The following is an 18443-nucleotide window of genomic DNA, read 5'->3' on the forward strand; positions in this document are numbered from 1 at the left end:
CTGCCAACTATTATTCTCTCCAGCTGACTTCCTCTTAAAAATGTTTCTGATAAAAAATGCATTCTGCATAATATAATAGTGTAATGGATGCTGAGTGTTGAAATGCAAATGAGCTTGAGGACATTTGCATTTCAAATGTACAAAAATGTACTCAATACCAATAATTGATAAGATTAGATTTAGGTCACAATAGATCTTGATGTCGACAGAGTTCATCAGCTTTTGCAATGCAATAGGAGCGGATGTGGTTATAATAAATTGCATTTTGCCATGAACACGGAATGTCTTTCCAATATGCTCTCATTATGTTGATAAATGCTCATACATGGGCAGCTTTTTAATGTTTCATGTGGTGTGTAACAAAACATCACGATGAATTGATGAATCCGGTTGTTTGCCAGATATAAATGAACCTTCCATTGCTTTTTTATTTCAACAACCATGACCCAGCTCTAATGACACCCTCCAATATTTATATGAGCTCTGACTGCATGGCGGATCACCAGCAGCGGAGTATGACACATCCACTAAATGCTGGCATCTGCTCTCTGTCCCTGTGAGGCTTTACACTGACTCCAGCAGATTTCTAAAGTGATTTTTGTAAGAGCATTTGCCCGGGATTAGTTTGCTCATGGAAGCTCCATCCAAGCTTTTGGTGGGCTATTTAACGGAGCGGAGACGGCGAGAGGCCTCACATTGGCTCTCTGTCCACCGGGCTGCACGGATAAAGAAGGAGGATTGGTTTCAGCCAAAGCTGATCTTCCATCTTGTGTGTGGGACTTTGGACGTCGGGCACAGGTGTGCGAGGGGTCTGAGTCCACGGACAATCCATTTAAGCTCTGGTGGATTTGTTCTGTTCAGGCTTAGCCTTACTTTCTTGAGAGAGTTAGGCAGTGAGACAGTGACACGGGAGAAGACAGGACCAAAGATGAGAGAAGACTTTGGAGCATTTTATTTCTGAATAGATGTGCTTTAAATTCCCTATTCCAAGATAATTCAGTATCTGCCTGCTCCTCTTTAATCAATAGGGACCAACCCTATTTTTGTCAATTATTAACTGATGGTTTTTAGGCCTCAGTTGAAAGGGGAAAGTGAACAGCATAATCCAGCTGCATGTTGATTTAGTTGCTTGTGTGTCCCTCTCTGCGCTGTAGTTTCCACCACACCACTTATAGGGTGCTGAGTGGTAGAGACACGGCTGTGAGATCACAAGCTGCAGCTGGCAGGCAGACAGCTTGGGATGGGGTGTACTACTGGGTGAGTCACCCCAAAGCACAGATGAGTAGAGAAGAGAAGAGAAGAGAAGAGAAGAGAAGAGAAGACAAGAGAAGAGAAGAGAAGAGAAGAGAAGAGAAGAGAAGGGAAGGGAAGCAGTTGAGTATATCGTGCAGGATGAAATGTTTGAGAGAAATGAACTTAGATGAACTTCTCTTGAAATGCTTTGCAAGAAACTGCTTTCAGTTGAACAGAAGGATTGCTTCAGAATTGGCTCATTTGCACTGTTTATGTTGTTGCTTCAGGAAGAAACACTACAATGCCACAATTTTATTCTACATCTGCAGTTAGAGATCATTTAAATTTGAATCAGAGCCATTGCAGATGCTTCTGACATAGATTTTGAGTCATGGCTATATCACAGTAAATTATTATGTTTGGGTGGAACTTGGAAAGCTCAAAAGCAACAATATCACTATTAGCAACATGGGTTTAATTAGGTAGGACATCTTACAGTCAGTTGTATTTAATTTGATGACAAATATTTTTGATTCACCAGCACTCCCCCCAAAAAACTATACACAGAAAGAGAGAAAAAAAAGTATTTGTGGCATCAGGAACAAATTAGGGGAATATTTTTAGAATTGAATTACAACACATTTATACAGTAGGGGTTATGTTGATGAGTAAAGGTTTCAAACGCAGACAAAAACACACCTTTGTTGCAGTTTTTTCTGTGGTCTTTATATTGTTTTATCCACAACCCACATATCCAAACGTCCATGTCTCCGTTGAGGGGTTTTTAACAGGATGTGGAATAAATCTGTGCCAGACAAGTCATAGGCTAATCTCTTCAATTTCCAAATCTTTCTTCTTATTATGAGAACATTCAATCTCATATTGGTAATCATAATAGTGGTGTGAGGAGCTCCCAAGGGTCACCGTGTGGATCGCCTGCCAGATACAGTATCTGCGTATGCTATTTCTTCCATTGCCCAACAGTAGCAGCAAAGGCTCCATTGCTTATGCATCCCAGTGGCTTTCCACAAACAAGCTGGCACATCATCTTAAACTGCACCGAACAAGTTGTCATGTCCTGTTCTGTGTGTCCCCTGCAGTCCAGGCGCTGCAGTGCTATGGCTGCAACATCATCCAGGGCCAGAGATACGTGGACGTGGGCTGCTCCAACCCAGAGGTCATCACCTGCACTCACTCACACAAAGGCTTCAAACACCGCTTCTGCATCAAGACAGAGAGCAGTGAGTAAACCTCCATTATCAATATGTAATGAAATTACAATTTTCTCTTCTATTCGTCCTCTGAGTCAGTGAGCTACTGTGTCTGATACTTTTTTTTCAAGAATATTTATGGTGGTGTGGAAGATTATTTCATCACGATGAATTCGCTCTGACGTGCCACTAGACATTGGCATAATCCTTTGTAATCATACTTTCATGTAAATGTTCTTTGTCCACTGATGTGAATATTCTATTGCTCCCTGCACTGAGGATAGTTACATAACCCATACTTGTGGTGTGCTTTGATGAGTAAATTATAAGTCATTCCTTGTTTGATGTTAAGTCAAATGGAGGACGTGGACACCCATGACACGAGAGTGATGGTCAGATGAGTAGTTCTGCTGATATCCATGGAAGCGTGGACAATCCAGCTGTTCCTTTGCTTGCCGTCTAAAGGATCCACTCATGTTGAAAGGGCTGATGGTGCACCTTTTCCATTTGCTCAGAGAAACAGCAAGCTCAGAAAAGGACTGACAACAGCCCATTAGAAACAGCATGACAAGCACTTGTCGGTCAAAATCTCGGAGCGGTGTCTTGGCAGCAATCTGTGGCCATGTTGGCCTGTTAATCTTCATGTGACCCCGCCAAACTCAAATCTAACAGATGCTGGGGAAGTTCCATAAGAGTCTTAGAGTTATAGTCCCATTTGTTCTCAGATTTGTTCTTACATTGTAACTGTGGAGATAGATTCTTAACAGGATCTGCTGCTCCCAGGAGACCTGATCACTCTTGTTTTTCATCATTCGGGATTATAAATTACAGAGATGTTGTCAGGTGCTAATTGAGTGCAATAAAGTGCTCAGTATAATACCATTATATCAATTATTTTAACTGACAAACAGGGTGGAGAAGCATATATTTGGAATGTTTGCTGCTCAACGATTTGAATTATGCATTTTTGTTTGATTGTTCTAAGAATAAAGGACTCAGACCAATGTAAATACCTCACAAATTATATTGCAGTAATTATTGGAGGTCAGTTTTTAACCACATGCCTTTCTCCAAAACTATATGACAACAGAGAGACATCTCAAAACCATAACTAGAGAATCTCCACAGAATGTGCAGCATTCTTTGTATATCTTTTTCTTTTTCTCCAATTCTACAAAGATTTTTGTCGGGATGCTACTCTAAGTCCCTGCATTGAACAGTACAGAATGTGCTATTTGTCAGAGAGAGCTTGTCTTCTGTGAAGGCACATCCTGTGGAGTGTGCCCTTAGGATCTCACGTCTCATTACACACAGGCGCTTACTTCGTCTTTTTTTTCTTGCTGAGCCAAACACCAGCTCGTCACTCTTCTCTGAATGACTGTCTCCCCCTTCTGTCCCTCCAGCGGCCTTGGGTATTGTCCTGACCAGTGGTTGTGCCACATCCAGACACTGCCAGCAACATGAACTACCAGGGGTGCGCATCCACTGCTGTGACTCAGACCTATGTAACAGCGCCCCCTCCTGGCACCCAAGCACACTCCACTGCATCTGTGCACTGGTCAGCCTCTTGCTGCTGAAGATGTGGTTGTGATATGGAGTCAATCTGGAGAGAGACATACCGCCAGTGGACTAATGGGGGGGGGGGGGGGGGGGGGGGGGGATAACAACAACTGTCATCTCTTCGCTTAAATGCTCACGTTTAGAGCTGAATGGGAGTTTTACTCTGTGTGGTGTTACTGGTTAGCACCTTGAAACAGTAGCTTTTGTCATATTGTTACCTTGGATTTACAGTCAAAGCGATGGCAAAATAACCCTGTTTGATCAAAATAACAATGAAGCAGCTTGCAGTCATCAGTGAATTTAGTGTGCAGATCTACTCACTTAAATGTAGCTTGAAGTACATTATATGGGATATTATGGGCCATTTGTTGCCATGAAAGAAAGATCATAATGTCAGTTCATAAACAGTTTTCCTTGTTAAAGAGTTAATCTTTCTCAAGATCAAATCTTTGTTGTGCAGTATTTTCTTTTAACGTCACATGTTTACCTTGCAAAGTTTAACATATTTTTTTTTGTTTGCTGTCCAGTTCTCCAGGCTAAGCTTGGGAAAGCACATTGCATGTGGTTGTATGTAAAATTGTAAGAAATATTGTACAGTGAAAGCATGTAATGTTGTGAATTACTGGATTAAAATGTTTCATATTTTTCAAAAGTGCTTGAAATTTTAATTTGTGTCACACCAAAAGCCATGAATGTCACATAGTAAACATAATCAGAGCAAATCAAGATTACTTGGGATTCACATGATTTCCTTTAAACCGTAGACCAGCGGATCAGAAAGGGATTTTATGTGCATATGAAAATGTGTAATGCTAACATGAAATAGATAGAAATATGTGTTACACTAGATATAATTAAGCATTAGCTAATGTTCACTCGTAGACATTACATTATTATTTTTGTACTGCAATTTCATAGAGGATTTTGTTAATACAATACACTATATGTTTTGTATCATAAAGCTGTCATATACAAAGTAGTCTGGGTATCAAACCATACCAGCCTAGAAAATATGAGTAAACGTTGCACCACTGCTGGAGCAAAACATTTACATAGGGACATTTTGGCTGAATGGATCATGTCCAAATATTTTATAAATAGGTTAGGGCCCCACTTCCTTGTGCTATTTGTTAAACAAATGTACTTTTAGGCATACAATCGGTTAGATTAGCTAAACCTGACATTTCAGAATCAGTCTGATATAGGTCTTCAACATCTTCTTCAAAAACTAAAAATGAGAGTGCACACTACACTGTCTTCTAAACCAGATTAGTCAGGTGTAATCAAATCTCTGAACATCTTGTTGACTATCACATGATTTCACCTACGTACTGATTTCATAACCTGATACCGCACTTTATCTCTATCAAGCTAGTACAGTATGCGTGAATACACCTGTGCAGGTGAGGTTGCTCTCCACCACACAGTGCACACACCTCAAATCGCCGCATATGATGCTCTTTGTCCCAGAAGCCCATTGTATACAGCGGAGGAAACCCTGTGCCGTGAGCAGCCATCTTGGATAGACAGATCATACTTGAGCCAGGATAACCTGCATTCCTCTTCTGAACAGCTCAAGAACACAAAGCTCAAAAGACTTAATTTCTGGTAAGGACAGAAAAGAGCAAAGACTTGAACACACTCTCACACACACCCCGATTCACGGGAAGACACTGGTACTTCAATCACGAAACGGTTGGAACAGTTAAGCTAGCCTGTGTTTGCCAGGAGTCGGCTAATTGGCAAGCTAACGAGGCTAGCTAACATATGGCTAATACTAGGTTTTTATTTATTTATCGTTGGCTTTAAAGGATGGTATATATATGAAACATTAAATTTCGAGAGATGACAATTGTTGGCGATAAATCACTTGATCGGTAATGACTCAATACGAGTTGACAAGCTAACTAAACAGCGTATTTAGCATAATCCAACCATCGCAGCTAGCTAGCTGGCAAACTAGCATGCTAAAGATAGAGCTGGCTTTTGGTTAGTTTGGTTTTTGGTGGCTTTTGTGAAATTATGCAGAGGCCGAGTTGATTTTCTAACATAGTTACACTAATCAGGCGGTACTGCCTTGATTGTCTGTGTGCTAATAGTGACACTCGTCTTGTGATTTATGCTATTTGTTTTCAAGACATATCCACTGATCTCAGCAAGCAGGTAGCTAGCTTACGCAAACTTAGCTGTCAAAACAGCTAATTTAGGGCCGTGATCGTTATCAGACACGATCATGTCGTTGGTTCTAGCCAAGTAAATGTCAGGTTTTATTTGCTCTTTTACTTCGTAATATTGTTAACTTTTTGTGTGCGAACTAACAGCATAGCATTAACCAAACCGAAGCTGTCAATTTTGCCGGTTGTTAAACTAAACTAACGACCGTCGCTGGGGAGCAGGCATGACGTTACAGTGTCACATAAAAGTGATAACATGGGACACAAGAGTCCGGTCTGTTTGGATCCCGATGACTATTATAGAAGTGATACTGTCGTCATCTGTAGTGAAGCGTTGCGCATGCTTGATCTGAAACTTATAATACACAATGAATAACAGCGTTACTTATTGTTTTGACTTTCTTTCAGCATATAAATATAGTAAAACATCAAATTCGACTTGTATGCATTGTAAAGCCTGTAAACGACAGTGGTGATGTCATAATATTGTTTTATGGCTTTAGTCACATGATTTGAATAGCGGGCCTGAACATCATAAAAGCACTGTGACTATATGTTTGTCATGATTACCCGATAGCCCAGACATGCATCACCCCCTTGATATGGGAAGTGGCTGTTGAGAGAAGGAAAAGCAATGACAGTGGTTTTCTGGAGAAAGATTCAGTGGGTTGGGGAGTAATGGAGAAATGCTGAGGCTGCATTCTGGTCACATGATCTTGACACATGACGGATACTCTGGGGTTTATTTCTACTTAATGAGCACACAAAGTTGAAAAAAAGAAGGGTTGGTATCAAAATTGAATTGCATCTTGGATTGCCTCTGTTCTGGGTAACCTACTCTAATTGCTTACTTTCCGGAGCACTAAAAACCATCACACGGTGAGGGTCATGTGACAGGAGGCAGTCTGAAGAGAGGCCCTCAAATATTACCCTATGATTTCAAAGAATTCAATGGTGTGATTGTGTATGATTTGTTTATGTCCTCTGTTTCACTTTGAAACCTGCTTAGTACAACTTCACTAACTACCATCACATTATGTGGAAGTCATGTTGTTTTAAAAAAAAGTGCCCAACTTCACCCAAACAGTTGATATATAATTATTGCAATAAGTGATAGGGAATTAAATTGTACTAGTGGTGTTATCGAAATCAGCAGATGTAGAATTGCAGTGTAAACAAGTGTGTGGTCGCAAGTGTACTGAGGTCATTAATGTAGTATTAAAGTTAGCCATGTTTTCAACAAGGTAGTAAAAGTGTAGATCCTACGATGATCACATGGGAAGTTCATAAAGACAACTTGAGACAACCTGAGTTAGCTAGTTGGTGGTACCCTGAGTAATTACCAAATGTCAGGTCAAGTTGCAGAGTTTGTGGAGGAGTGTCACAGTGAGCCACAGCCTGCTCTGGTAAGTTGTTTACATAAATGGTAACACTCGGTAGCTTCTCCTGAAGTCATAGGACTTTCAGGAAATTAGAAATACTGAAAGGTGCTTTTGAGTTGTCTTAATTATCAAATGTTATTGTCTCAGTTATTTTCATATAATTTATCTCTGAACATAAGGGTACTCTACTTTTCATGTTTGATATAGATTCTTTTTCAGGCATAGGATTAGTATGAATGTCATTATCATGAGGATACCTGACCCAACACCATTTGTATTGAAGCAACATTTCGACCTGAATTAACCTCAACTAAGTCCTCCTGCAGGTCGTCTTCCTTTCCTGTCTCCGATCCTCTTCACCCACTCCATTTTATAATGCTATTGAAGGTCTACACTTTCCATTAGTTTCTTTTTTTTTCATCCCTGTAAAGTTATTTTCTCTTTACTCGTTTGCTTTATTTTATTTTCCTCCTTCTTAGATTCTCAAATCACAGCCATGTATATTTTGTCCGGTTGTGTCACTGTCAGCATTAATCTGGCCCGTATGCATGAGCATAGTGATGTGTGGCAGTGATTTCAGTACAGTTTTCACTGGCAGACGATCTTTGCCAGGGACACAGAAACCATCACGCTGCTGCATGATTCTGCACCTGATTGTTAAGCCTGATTTATTTACCTCTCTACAGCAGTTACACTGTACGGCAGCACCTTACAGAATTACATAGCGGTCTTTATTCAGCACAAATACAACATGGCCTTGATGTCAGGAAATGGCTTTGCTAAGTGAATTTAATGGGGAAATTGTTCATGAGAGAGACGGCCTGCTTTCCAAAGCTGCTTTATTGAAGTCATACATGACCCGATCATTTATTTATGAATAGATCTGCGCATGTTCAAAAAGAGCACCTCCCATTGGCTGTCCAACGAGTGCATTTGTGAACGTATTTCTTTTACATCCAGTGATATTGCGTGGTAATTCTGAAGGCTCTTCCCTGCATGCTTTTTCTGTGTGCTGTGTATGGAGTGTGAACAATGAAGCATCACTGGATATGAGAGAGGCTATTTTTTTTAGCATATGTGAAAGAGCTTTAGCTCTGAAATATTGTTAATACTCTAATGTAACACATGCTAACTTCAGCATTAGTGATAGTTCAAGCAATGTGGTACTAAATCACCAGAGTGGATTATATACTAAAAGTGTACATCTTTGTGAATGATCTTTTACAGCACCGGTAAGCGTACAGGGTGTGCTCTTCAAGTTCTAAAGTGTCAACATAGATCTTGACTCCACAGAGAGATGGGTTTCATTTCCTTTGTGTTAGAAATATATTCAAGTTAATGATATAAAGGGCACGGAATTGATCAGCAGTATTAGCCTCACCACGTTGTCATTGGACAAGAAGCTGTTAAAAGTACATAGCTATGTCTGTTTTTGTCTGGCTTTATTTTTGTAAGCTGAGTAGAAAAATGAAGTGTGTGGGAAGTGCAGTCATAGTACCTTCTAGTTGGTTAGTGTCCAGTCTCAGCTGTTGCATCCTAGGCATTTAATAGGAAGTTATTTATGGCCTAGTCAAGGTCATACTTGCTGATATTGATGTGCACCATATTTATAATTGTTTCATTTAAAAGGGCATAATATAAGGGTAATTATTAAAATGGTTTAACTGGACTCTTCACACAATGTTTGGATGTCTAATTCACACAAAGACACAAGTATAGGCTACTGTTTGTATTGCTGTAGCATCTGGTCACTGGCATGACCCTTTTAAATTCAGGCGTGGACAGTACTTAATGTAATTATATTTACACTCAGACATGCTCAAGTTTGACTTTTTTAGCCTCTTCTCGTATAGTACGTTTTTGGTCAATTGTATTTTGAATTGATAAAAGAATTGTGTGCGAACTCTGTGCAGCGTAAATGTACTTTCTTTTGTTATAACACATGTTTTATTATTATTTATGAATGGGGCAAAAATACCAAAATAAGTCATGCTGATATTGAGTAAGCCAACATGCAGAACTAATGTGTCAGTGTTGAATTTTAAAGGCTGTTTGTAAAACTTACTTGTAAAAAAAAAAAAAAAAAGCAATCGACAATAGTGAATTAATGCTCTTGCTTAAATTACCTATAAAACAACAAATCACTGTTGGCTTACATGCCTAAACCTCCTTTTCTCTCTTGCAGAGCAACCATGGCCACTGCACCGTACAACTACTCCTACATTTTCAAATACATCATAATCGGTAAGTGAGCAATACTTTTCAGTGAGCCTTGTTAATGAGCAGTTCACAGTGCATTGATATATCTATCCCACTAAGTGTTGTATGTTGTATGCTAACACTGTACACCCAGTAGGTCCAACATGTTTCAATATGTCTATTATCGTCTCTTTTTGTTGTTGTTGCTTCGATGTTTAATAAAGCACCACATTTCAAGAGATGTTTCTGCATGACTGCCTTCATCTTCTGAGAGACAGTAATACTAGACAGATATATTAGACAAATGTATAAGTCCACCATTGGTTTGTCTTGTTTTTTTATTTAAGCTGCCTGATGTTCAAAATGCATCACTCTTACCTAAATGCCATTAGTAATTGCACTACTCTGCCATTTATTAATGAATAAATTACCATACACTGCAAATGTGTAATTCGTTTTAAAATGCTTTCCCCCTATTAGAATGATGTCCCACTTTAGCTGACATGTTTGTTAACGTATACAGTGCATCCGGAAAGTATTCACAGCGCTTCACTTTTTCCACATTTTGTTATGTTACAGCCTTATTACAAAATTGATTAAATTCATTATTTTCCTCAACATTCTACACACAACAACCCATAATGACAAAGTGAAAAATGTTTTTTGCAAATCTATTAAAAATAATAAACGAAAACATAACATGTACATAAGTATTCACAGCCTTTGTCAGGACACTCACAATTTAGCTCAGGTGCATTCTGTTTCCACTGATCATCCTTGATATGTTTCTACAACTTGATTGGAGTCCACTTGTGCTAAATTCAGTTGATTGGACATGATTTAGAAAGGCACACACCTGTCTATATAAGGTACCACAGTTGACAGTGCATATCAGAGCATAAACCAAGCCATGAAGTCCAAGGAATTATCTGTAGACCTCCGAGACAGAATTGTATTGAGGCACAGATCTGGCGAAGGGTACAGAAAAAGGTGTGCAGCATTGAAAGTCCCAATGAGCACAGTGGCCTCCATCATCTGGAAATGAAAGAAGTTTGGAACCACCAGGACTCTTCCTAGAGTTGGACGCCCAGCCAGACTGAGCGATCGGGGGAGAAGGGCCTTAGTCAGGGAGGTGACCAGGAACCCGATGGTCACTCTGACAGAGCTCCAGTGTTCTATGAAGAGAGGAGAACCTTCCAGAAGGACAACCATCTCTGCAGCACTCCACAAATCAGGCCTGTTTGGTAGAGTGGCCAGACGGAAGACACTCCTCAGTAAAAAGCACATGACAGCTTGACTGGAGTTTGCAAAGAGGCACCTGAAGGACTCTCAGACCATAAGAAACAACATTCTTTGGTCTGATGAAACAAAGATTGAACTCTTTGGCCTGAATGCCAAGTGTCATGTCTGGAGGAAACCAGGCACTGCTCATCACCTGGCCAATACCATCCCTACAGTGAAGCATGGTGGTGGCAGCATCATGATGTGGGGATGTTTATCAGCAGGAGGAACTGGGAGACTAGTCAGATTGAGGGAAAGATGAATGCAGCAATGTACAGAGACATCCTGGATGAAAACATGCTCCAGAGCGCTCTGGACCTCAGACTGGGGCGACTGTTCATCTTCCAACAGGACAACGACCTGAAGCACACAGCCAAGATAACAAAGGAGTGGCTTCGGGACAACTCTGTGAATGTCCTTGAGTGACCCAGCCAGAGCCCTGACTTGAACCCGATTGAACATCTCTGGAGAGATCTGAAAATGGCTGTGCACCGACGCTCCCCATCCAACCTGATGGAACTTGAGAGGTTCTGCAAAGCAGAATGGGAGAAACTGCCCAGAAATAGGTGTGCCAAGCTTGTGGAATCATACCCAAGAAGACTTGAGGCTGTAATTGCTGCCAAAGGTGCTTCAATAAAGTATTGAGCAAAGGCTGTGAATACTTATGTACATGTTGTGTTTTCGTTCTTTATTTTTAATAGATTTGCAAAAAATAGTTTTCACTTTGTCATTATGGGTTATGTAGAATGTTGAGGAAAATAATTAATTTAATCCATTTTGGAATAAGGCTGTAACATAACAAAATGTGGAAAAAGTGAAGCGCTGTGAATACTTTCCGGATGCACTGTACATATTGCTGCTTTTACTCGTACATACATTCACAGACAGACAAAATGCATAAACAAACACAACCTCGGCTCTGGGCTATTTACCCTCCTTTCATGTGAAACACCCTGACTCAAAGCTAACGGGCATCGGCTTGGACCTAAAAGAGGTGTGTAAATGAGTCTTGAAGCGCAGCCTGTGGCTTGCTACTTGCTTTTCTTTCCTTCACTATTTGGTTTTGAAAAGGGAAGTCTTACGGTCTTGTGATCCTACTTGAAGTTGCACAAAATCTTCTAAGATGCTTTTGATGTTTCCAGCAAATGGCCTAACTTTGAGGCTGCTGGGTGTTTTTACTGCAAATTACAGATAAAGGCATCAATAGTCGTTCTTAAAATATTGGCACACCTTGAAGGTATAGAGGGTAAAATCTATTGATTTTATCAATAGCATACACCCCAGCACATTTCATTGTCAAACTCTGTATTGAGAGTACACATTATATTATATTTAAGTCTTTCTCTGTCCCATATCGCTCCACATTACATTTTAAGTATCGTCGCTGACTTTCTCAGTGGTGCTGCTACCACATGCATGTGTGCAACACTGCAGGCTTGAATAAAGAATGGTTATTCTGCTATTTAGTTTGTCTCGCTCTCTCTCCACAGGGGACATGGGGGTAGGGAAGTCATGTTTGCTCCACCAGTTCACAGAAAAGAAATGTAAGTGCTGCCTTGGCTCCTCTTTGCATGTACTTGTGTCTCTGTATGTAACGTTGCCAGGTTCGACTGGAGTGCCTAAATCGCTTTAGATTTTCTTTCTGCCCAAGCGGAAGTCAGCGGCATAGAAGTAGAGTGTGAGCTCAACAGTGAGAGACTCTTCTTCTGCGTGTGAGTCAGCTGCAGCCTCCCATTACCATTCAGCTCTGTTTTGTTCAATGCTACTATTAACGAGCCAGATGTTCCTCATTCACCACACACACACAACACACACCTACACACTCTGTGGGGTGATTTAGAAAAGATTTTTAAGTATCAGTTCCAAAGAAATTTGCCGCTTTCTGGGTGTTGATACTTTCATTTTACAACTGAGTGATGACGCTAAATACTGTTTCATTATTGATGCACCTGCTGCTGACTAACATTGGAGGTGTGTGACTACACGCGTATTCACAAAATGTACATTAAAACAATATCATTGAAATCGAACACACTTTTTTCTCAGTTTAAAACGTATAATAAAACAAAACCACTAATTCCCTTCTCATAATCGCTAACTCTCAAGATGTTAACGTCACTAACGTAATAAAATTGGCACATGGCAAATGATGATCACAGAAATCCATGAAGCAACACAAACAATACACGACCACTAAGGGTGTAAAATGGCATCAGTAAACCAATTGGCCCAAATAATGAAATTGAATTCAAAGTAACCTCTCTCCCTCCCCACAGTCATGGCGGATTGCCCCCATACGATTGGCGTAGAGTTTGGTACAAGGATAATTGAGGTGAGCGGCCAGAAGATCAAGCTGCAGATTTGGGACACAGCGGGGCAAGAACGCTTCAGGGCAGTCACCCGCTCCTACTACCGTGGAGCTGCAGGGGCGCTCATGGTCTACGACATCACCAGGTACAGGATGCTTGTGGGGGAGGTACAATTATTTCATGGTCTAAGAAGAAGGTTAATGGGGGCAAAAGCATCTGGTAAGTGCTCTTTTCACCCCTGCAGACTCCCTCCTGAACAAACAGGAACAATTTGTTTTCCAGCTCGTTTCTGACCCTCTTGCCCAAAGTGTGAGATGGTATCAGGGGTGTGCCAAATAAACACAGTTCCACATGTGGAATGTCCTTCCACACACCACACCCAACTCCAGTAGGGGCCCCAGAAATTGTACTTATTTGGAAGAAATAATGTGAATTATTTACATAACTGGTAATGTGACCACCCTCAGCTTCTGGTGGGCTAATTGACAAAAATGGGAGACAAAGATGAGCAAATGGTCCGGTCCAGTTAAGAGGGTAGAGTGAGTCAGTGCAGTGAACTCCAGATATGTTTGCAATAGCTTGCTGAAACATTTGCTCATAGCTTCTGGATTGAACAGGACTCTGTACGTTTCTCCTGTTGGAAACTACGCAAATACAATAAAAAAAAAAAAAAACACACATCTATAACCACTAAATTCTTCACTCTCACAACGTTGGCCTGCTCCCATTGTTGCACCACCACCATCCTGATGTTGCATCTGCATACTCTGTCCTGATCTATTCAGAGAGCAACATCAAGTATTTGCTTGTCGTCATGGTAACCACTGTCCCTTTTTGTTGTCATGCAGGAGAAGCACATACAACCATCTCAGCAGCTGGCTGACTGATGCCAGAAACCTCACCAACCCCAATACTGTAAGTACACAGATAAACAGCGTTTCAATTTGCGTACTGTAATTATTCTTTGTTTGTCTTTTGCTCTTAAACTGTATGTCCCTGCCCTCTGTAATTAATTTAGCTGTGTAGTTGTCGTGTCTTCATGTGTCTTATAAGCATATCCCTGTTGCTTTATTTATTTTGGTTTCCCCTGTGTCATTCTCCCTCTGCCCTTAGCCACAGAGCCATGTCTTTTTATTAAATTGGATTTCTTGCTAAATATGATTAGCTCAAACGCATTGCTCTTATTTACTGACAGTGTTCCCTCAGAGAAATGTGTTTTCTGTAATATGCCACTTTCACTCTGGGTTTTTAACAGAGTGAAACCTGTTTTCCTGCTTTATAAACAACATAGGTTTATTAACTTTGTTTTTATGAATATTAATTGAAAGATTGTGTGTTTTGCTCTCTGTCACATCTTGACTCTAAAACCAAGTGGTAGAAAAGATCCCCAGAAGCCTATTACCCTAAGCTGTTTTTCACAGAAGTATCTCCATCGGCCATGCGGTGGCAGTGTTGTAGTCATGACGTGGGATGCAGTGTAAACATGTGTTCCTGCTTCAAGTGACTTTATTTGGCTGCTGATGTTTGAGAAGTGAACACATAATGAACACATTACATGGCGGACATCATAGTCGTCATCTGAATGAAAACAACAGTTGTATAAGACTTCTTGGGATTTAGCAAGAGCTTCTAAAAAATCAGCCCTCACTTTTCCCAATAACAACCAATAATTCAAATAGAAAGATTTTCATTTGACTTAAATTATCATAAATATTAGTATCAAATTAACAGAACTATTTGTGCCTTCAGCTTTCTTTTATGCAGTGGATGTGAGGCACTTTTTCCATCCCAAAAAAAATAAATATATATATATAATCTCACTGCCATAGCACAGGGAGTATCATTGTTAACAATTCTGGAATAAAGCAGAAAAAAACCCATGAATGATTTATGCTTAATGTGCAATTGTGGGAGTCTTAAGAGAGTTTGTCACTACAACAGATAAGCTGATTACATCACAGTCTGTTAAGATGTTGATTGACAGATGCACTGTCAACTGCCTTAGGAACAGTCTCTCCTTTTCCTGCATTTGGCTTTTCTTGGCTCTTTAAGGCTTGAAAAGAAAAGACTGTCTCGAGGATTGTCTCACTCGTCCAGTTCCTGTATTTCCAGGTGATCATTCTCATAGGAAACAAAGCGGACCTGGAGGCCCAGAGGGATGTCACGTATGAGGAAGCGAAGCAGTTTGCTGAAGAGAACGGTGAGCCACATACAGAACAACGAATGCTTGAAAGATGACAGGGAAAAACATTTTCCTTTTTTGTTTTACCATGCTGTCTCTCTTCCACTCTTTACGGTGTTATTTAATCAGACACTCAGGCATCTTTAAGACCGACAGATGCATAGATAGATAGTTACTTTATTAATCCCGCAAGGGGAAGTTTTTCGCTACAGCAGCATTTATACATACAGGTGACCATTCCATCCTCAATTTCATCAAAACTATAATCTCATGAATCCCAAGAAAATTTCCAAATATTTAAAATTCAATTGAGATTTAGCCTTTGTATTCTCTTCAGAAGACATTTTATGGTTGGCTTCAAGAGAAGAAAGCGAAGAATAATGTCTTTTTCTATCTGTATTGCTGAGACAGAACCTAGGAGAAGTTGACTTGAGGAAAGCCAAGATATTAATTGAGGGTATTTGAGGTATGTGAGCTTGTAACAATGTTTTACTGACTTTCATTGCATCTGTTTTATGTTCTTTAGGTCTGTTGTTTTTGGAAGCCAGTGCAAAAACGTAAGTCTGCACAACTTCATTTTAGTGAAAGCAGAACATGAAATATCCCTCTGCTTACATTCTTACTCCCAATTGCCTCCTTTCTCACTCTTGTGTTTATGCTCTGTGTTCAGAGGTGAAAACGTTGAGGACGCCTTCCTGGAAGCTGCGAAGAAGATCTACCAGAACATCCAAGATGGCAGCCTGGACCTGAACGCCGCAGAGTCAGGGGTCCAGCACAAGCCCTCGGCCCCCCAGGGCGGTCGGCTAACCAGCGAACCACAGCCCCAGAGGGAAGGCTGCGGATGCTAATGACCAAGCAAACCCCCTTCATCCTCCCATTCCTCCATCTGTCTGTCCTGCCCGCCCTCCCTCAACCATCCCCCCTTCATCCACCTTCGTACGTCCATCCACCCTCACTGCACCAGGGGCTGCATGAGAGCAGGGCTGCGGAGGAAAGGAACGGGGGATGGATATCGACTTGGGCCAGACTAAGCTGGACTGTGTGGACTACATCTCCCCCTATCTCTCTGCCTGTCTGTCTCCCTTCGTTGCTGTCTTACTCCTCCTCTCTAAACTCTGTCAGTGTGTTGTCGTCCCATAACGCTCCTCTTTCGCTTCCCTCCACTCTTTTGCACCATTCAGTCTAGTTCCCCTCCAGTCATAGTATCGTAGACGCCACCACGCATTACTGACACTTTAGATAGATGTAACATTCATACGATAATGGTAAACCAAGACTGTTTTTTTTATGTTTGGTTTTATAGCTATATATGACATGTAAACGTTGCATTAAATTTCATCCACCACTGATCAGTTGTGTGTGACTAAACTCCTGAGGTCTCATGCGTGGTTCACCAATCAGGCATTTTATGTTCTCCTGCAGTTAATTATTGCAGGATTGGACAGTGGAGTAGTGCATCATGCAGGTTGAGGCTCTTCAATGCGTGTCAAAAGAATGTGTAGCCGAGTGAGCTTTTTCAGCAGGATTCAAACCTGCTTGTGGCTTTTAATTCTGTTTCTGCTGCTCGACACGAAGAGAGTTCCTTTGCCAGATGGCGATGATGTTCTCAGGAGAGAGGGAAAATAATAGAAAAACAGGAATTGTCGACAAATTAAAGTAATTCCTCAGTCTCTCCTATGAGATGACAGGAAGGAATAGTGGGTGTTTTCTTGCTAGTCTGTGTGTTAAGTTGGATGATTTTTGGTGTAAAGATTCCTTCACATCAGTTTCTTTGCACCAGCTCTCCCTCGCCTCACCCATCTGATCCCAAACCTTCTCCCCCAGGTCATATCAACAAGGTTTCTGTCTTTACCAGCATTTTCTTTGTCATGGTTTGTTGCCTTATAATTCATGTTATTACTCTTTAATCTTTATTGTATTGCTGCACTTCCTCTTCACCCTGCTATTGGACTCACCCCAAATAAAGCCACTCTTAGATTCATTATTGCATCTTACTGGAGAATAATGTAAAAATGCAAGTGGTGGCTTACGTGGTCAAGATATCTCAAAGGTATCAGCGGCATGGTTTTTAAACTGTCAACACTCCTTTATTTCAAGTAGTGCACTGAAGAGCTGATCTGTTTCTGACTTGTATAATACAACACCAAGCAGCATGTCCCCTCCCCTCAATACAGTGAAATTGTCAAAATCCAATTATGTTTGTATTGTTTCCCCCCACCCAAATACAATTTTTCTGTACGATAGAGATTCCCTGATTGGACAGCTGTATATATTGCTTCTTAACTATTGGTGATTACCTCGCTACTTTCCAATTTATACATTTATTTGCCGGCTCTGCCAAGATCTGTACAGTTGATGTGCTAGTGGGTTTCCTGTAATTCATGCTTGGGAAATTCTGTAACATAGTTTCTATTAAATGTATGTAAAGGACACCCAGACACCCCCCCCCCCCGCACACTACTGAACCTGTCAATTGGTTGAGGGGAGAGGAAGTGGATTGATATGATGTGCAAACTAGTATCTAAACTCTTGATTTCCCCTCATTACTGTATGGAGTGGAGAACGAGGCACTTGTTTTTCTTTTTCCACCCGATCATCGCTCCTCCACATGGGAGGGGCCTGCATCGTTGTCTTAACTTTTGGGGAGTGGGGATTTGTTTGTTAGTGGTAAGTTGGTGGGCGGGGTTTGACTGTTTCCACTTCCTGCTTCTGTCTGTCCACAAGTACAAAAAAGTACATATGTATAAATTTTTAAGGAGCTGTGCTAACATTTAAATGCGTTCTTGAGTGTATATGATTTTAAAATGTTGACATTTTGATTTTAATGACAAAATACTCTAGACAGAAAAAAATAAATTATACATAACCTGTTGCTGTGTCATTGCTTTTACAGAAACAAGCTTTCATGAACA

At 40.7% G+C, this 18443-nt stretch overlaps 1 protein-coding gene across 1 annotated transcript; it reads left to right on the top strand.

Moving 5' to 3' along the window:
- The first annotated feature begins 5478 nt into the window (after nt 1–5478).
- On the top strand, nt 5479–18402 carry rab14l (RAB14, member RAS oncogene family, like). The gene is made up of 8 exons (XM_034547010.1): nt 5479–5612; nt 9746–9804; nt 12531–12584; nt 13317–13494; nt 14198–14264; nt 15462–15549; nt 16058–16088; nt 16202–18402. The coding sequence occupies exons 2-8, from the start codon at nt 9753–9755 to the stop codon at nt 16377–16379; spliced, it is 648 nt and encodes a 215-aa protein (XP_034402901.1). The 5' UTR covers nt 5479–5612; nt 9746–9752; the 3' UTR covers nt 16380–18402.
- Nucleotides 18403–18443: the final 41 nt, after the last annotated feature.

This window comes from Cyclopterus lumpus, chromosome 12, assembly GCF_009769545.1.
Source record: "Cyclopterus lumpus isolate fCycLum1 chromosome 12, fCycLum1.pri, whole genome shotgun sequence".
Classification (NCBI taxonomy): domain Eukaryota; kingdom Metazoa; phylum Chordata; class Actinopteri; order Perciformes; family Cyclopteridae; genus Cyclopterus; species Cyclopterus lumpus.

What these genes read in the sequence shown, in the direction of transcription:
- rab14l (XM_034547010.1), top strand. Translation starts at nt 9,753, where the DNA reads ATGGCCACTGCACCGTACAACTACTCCTACATTTTCAAATACATCATA. An exon ending in TTTCAAATACATCATAATCG is followed by an intron (nt 9,805 to 12,530) that starts GTAAGTGAGCAA and finishes CTCTCTCCACAG; the next exon opens with GGGACATGGGGGTAGGGAAG. An exon ending in CCAGTTCACAGAAAAGAAAT is followed by an intron (nt 12,585 to 13,316) that starts GTAAGTGCTGCC and finishes CCCTCCCCACAG; the next exon opens with TCATGGCGGATTGCCCCCAT.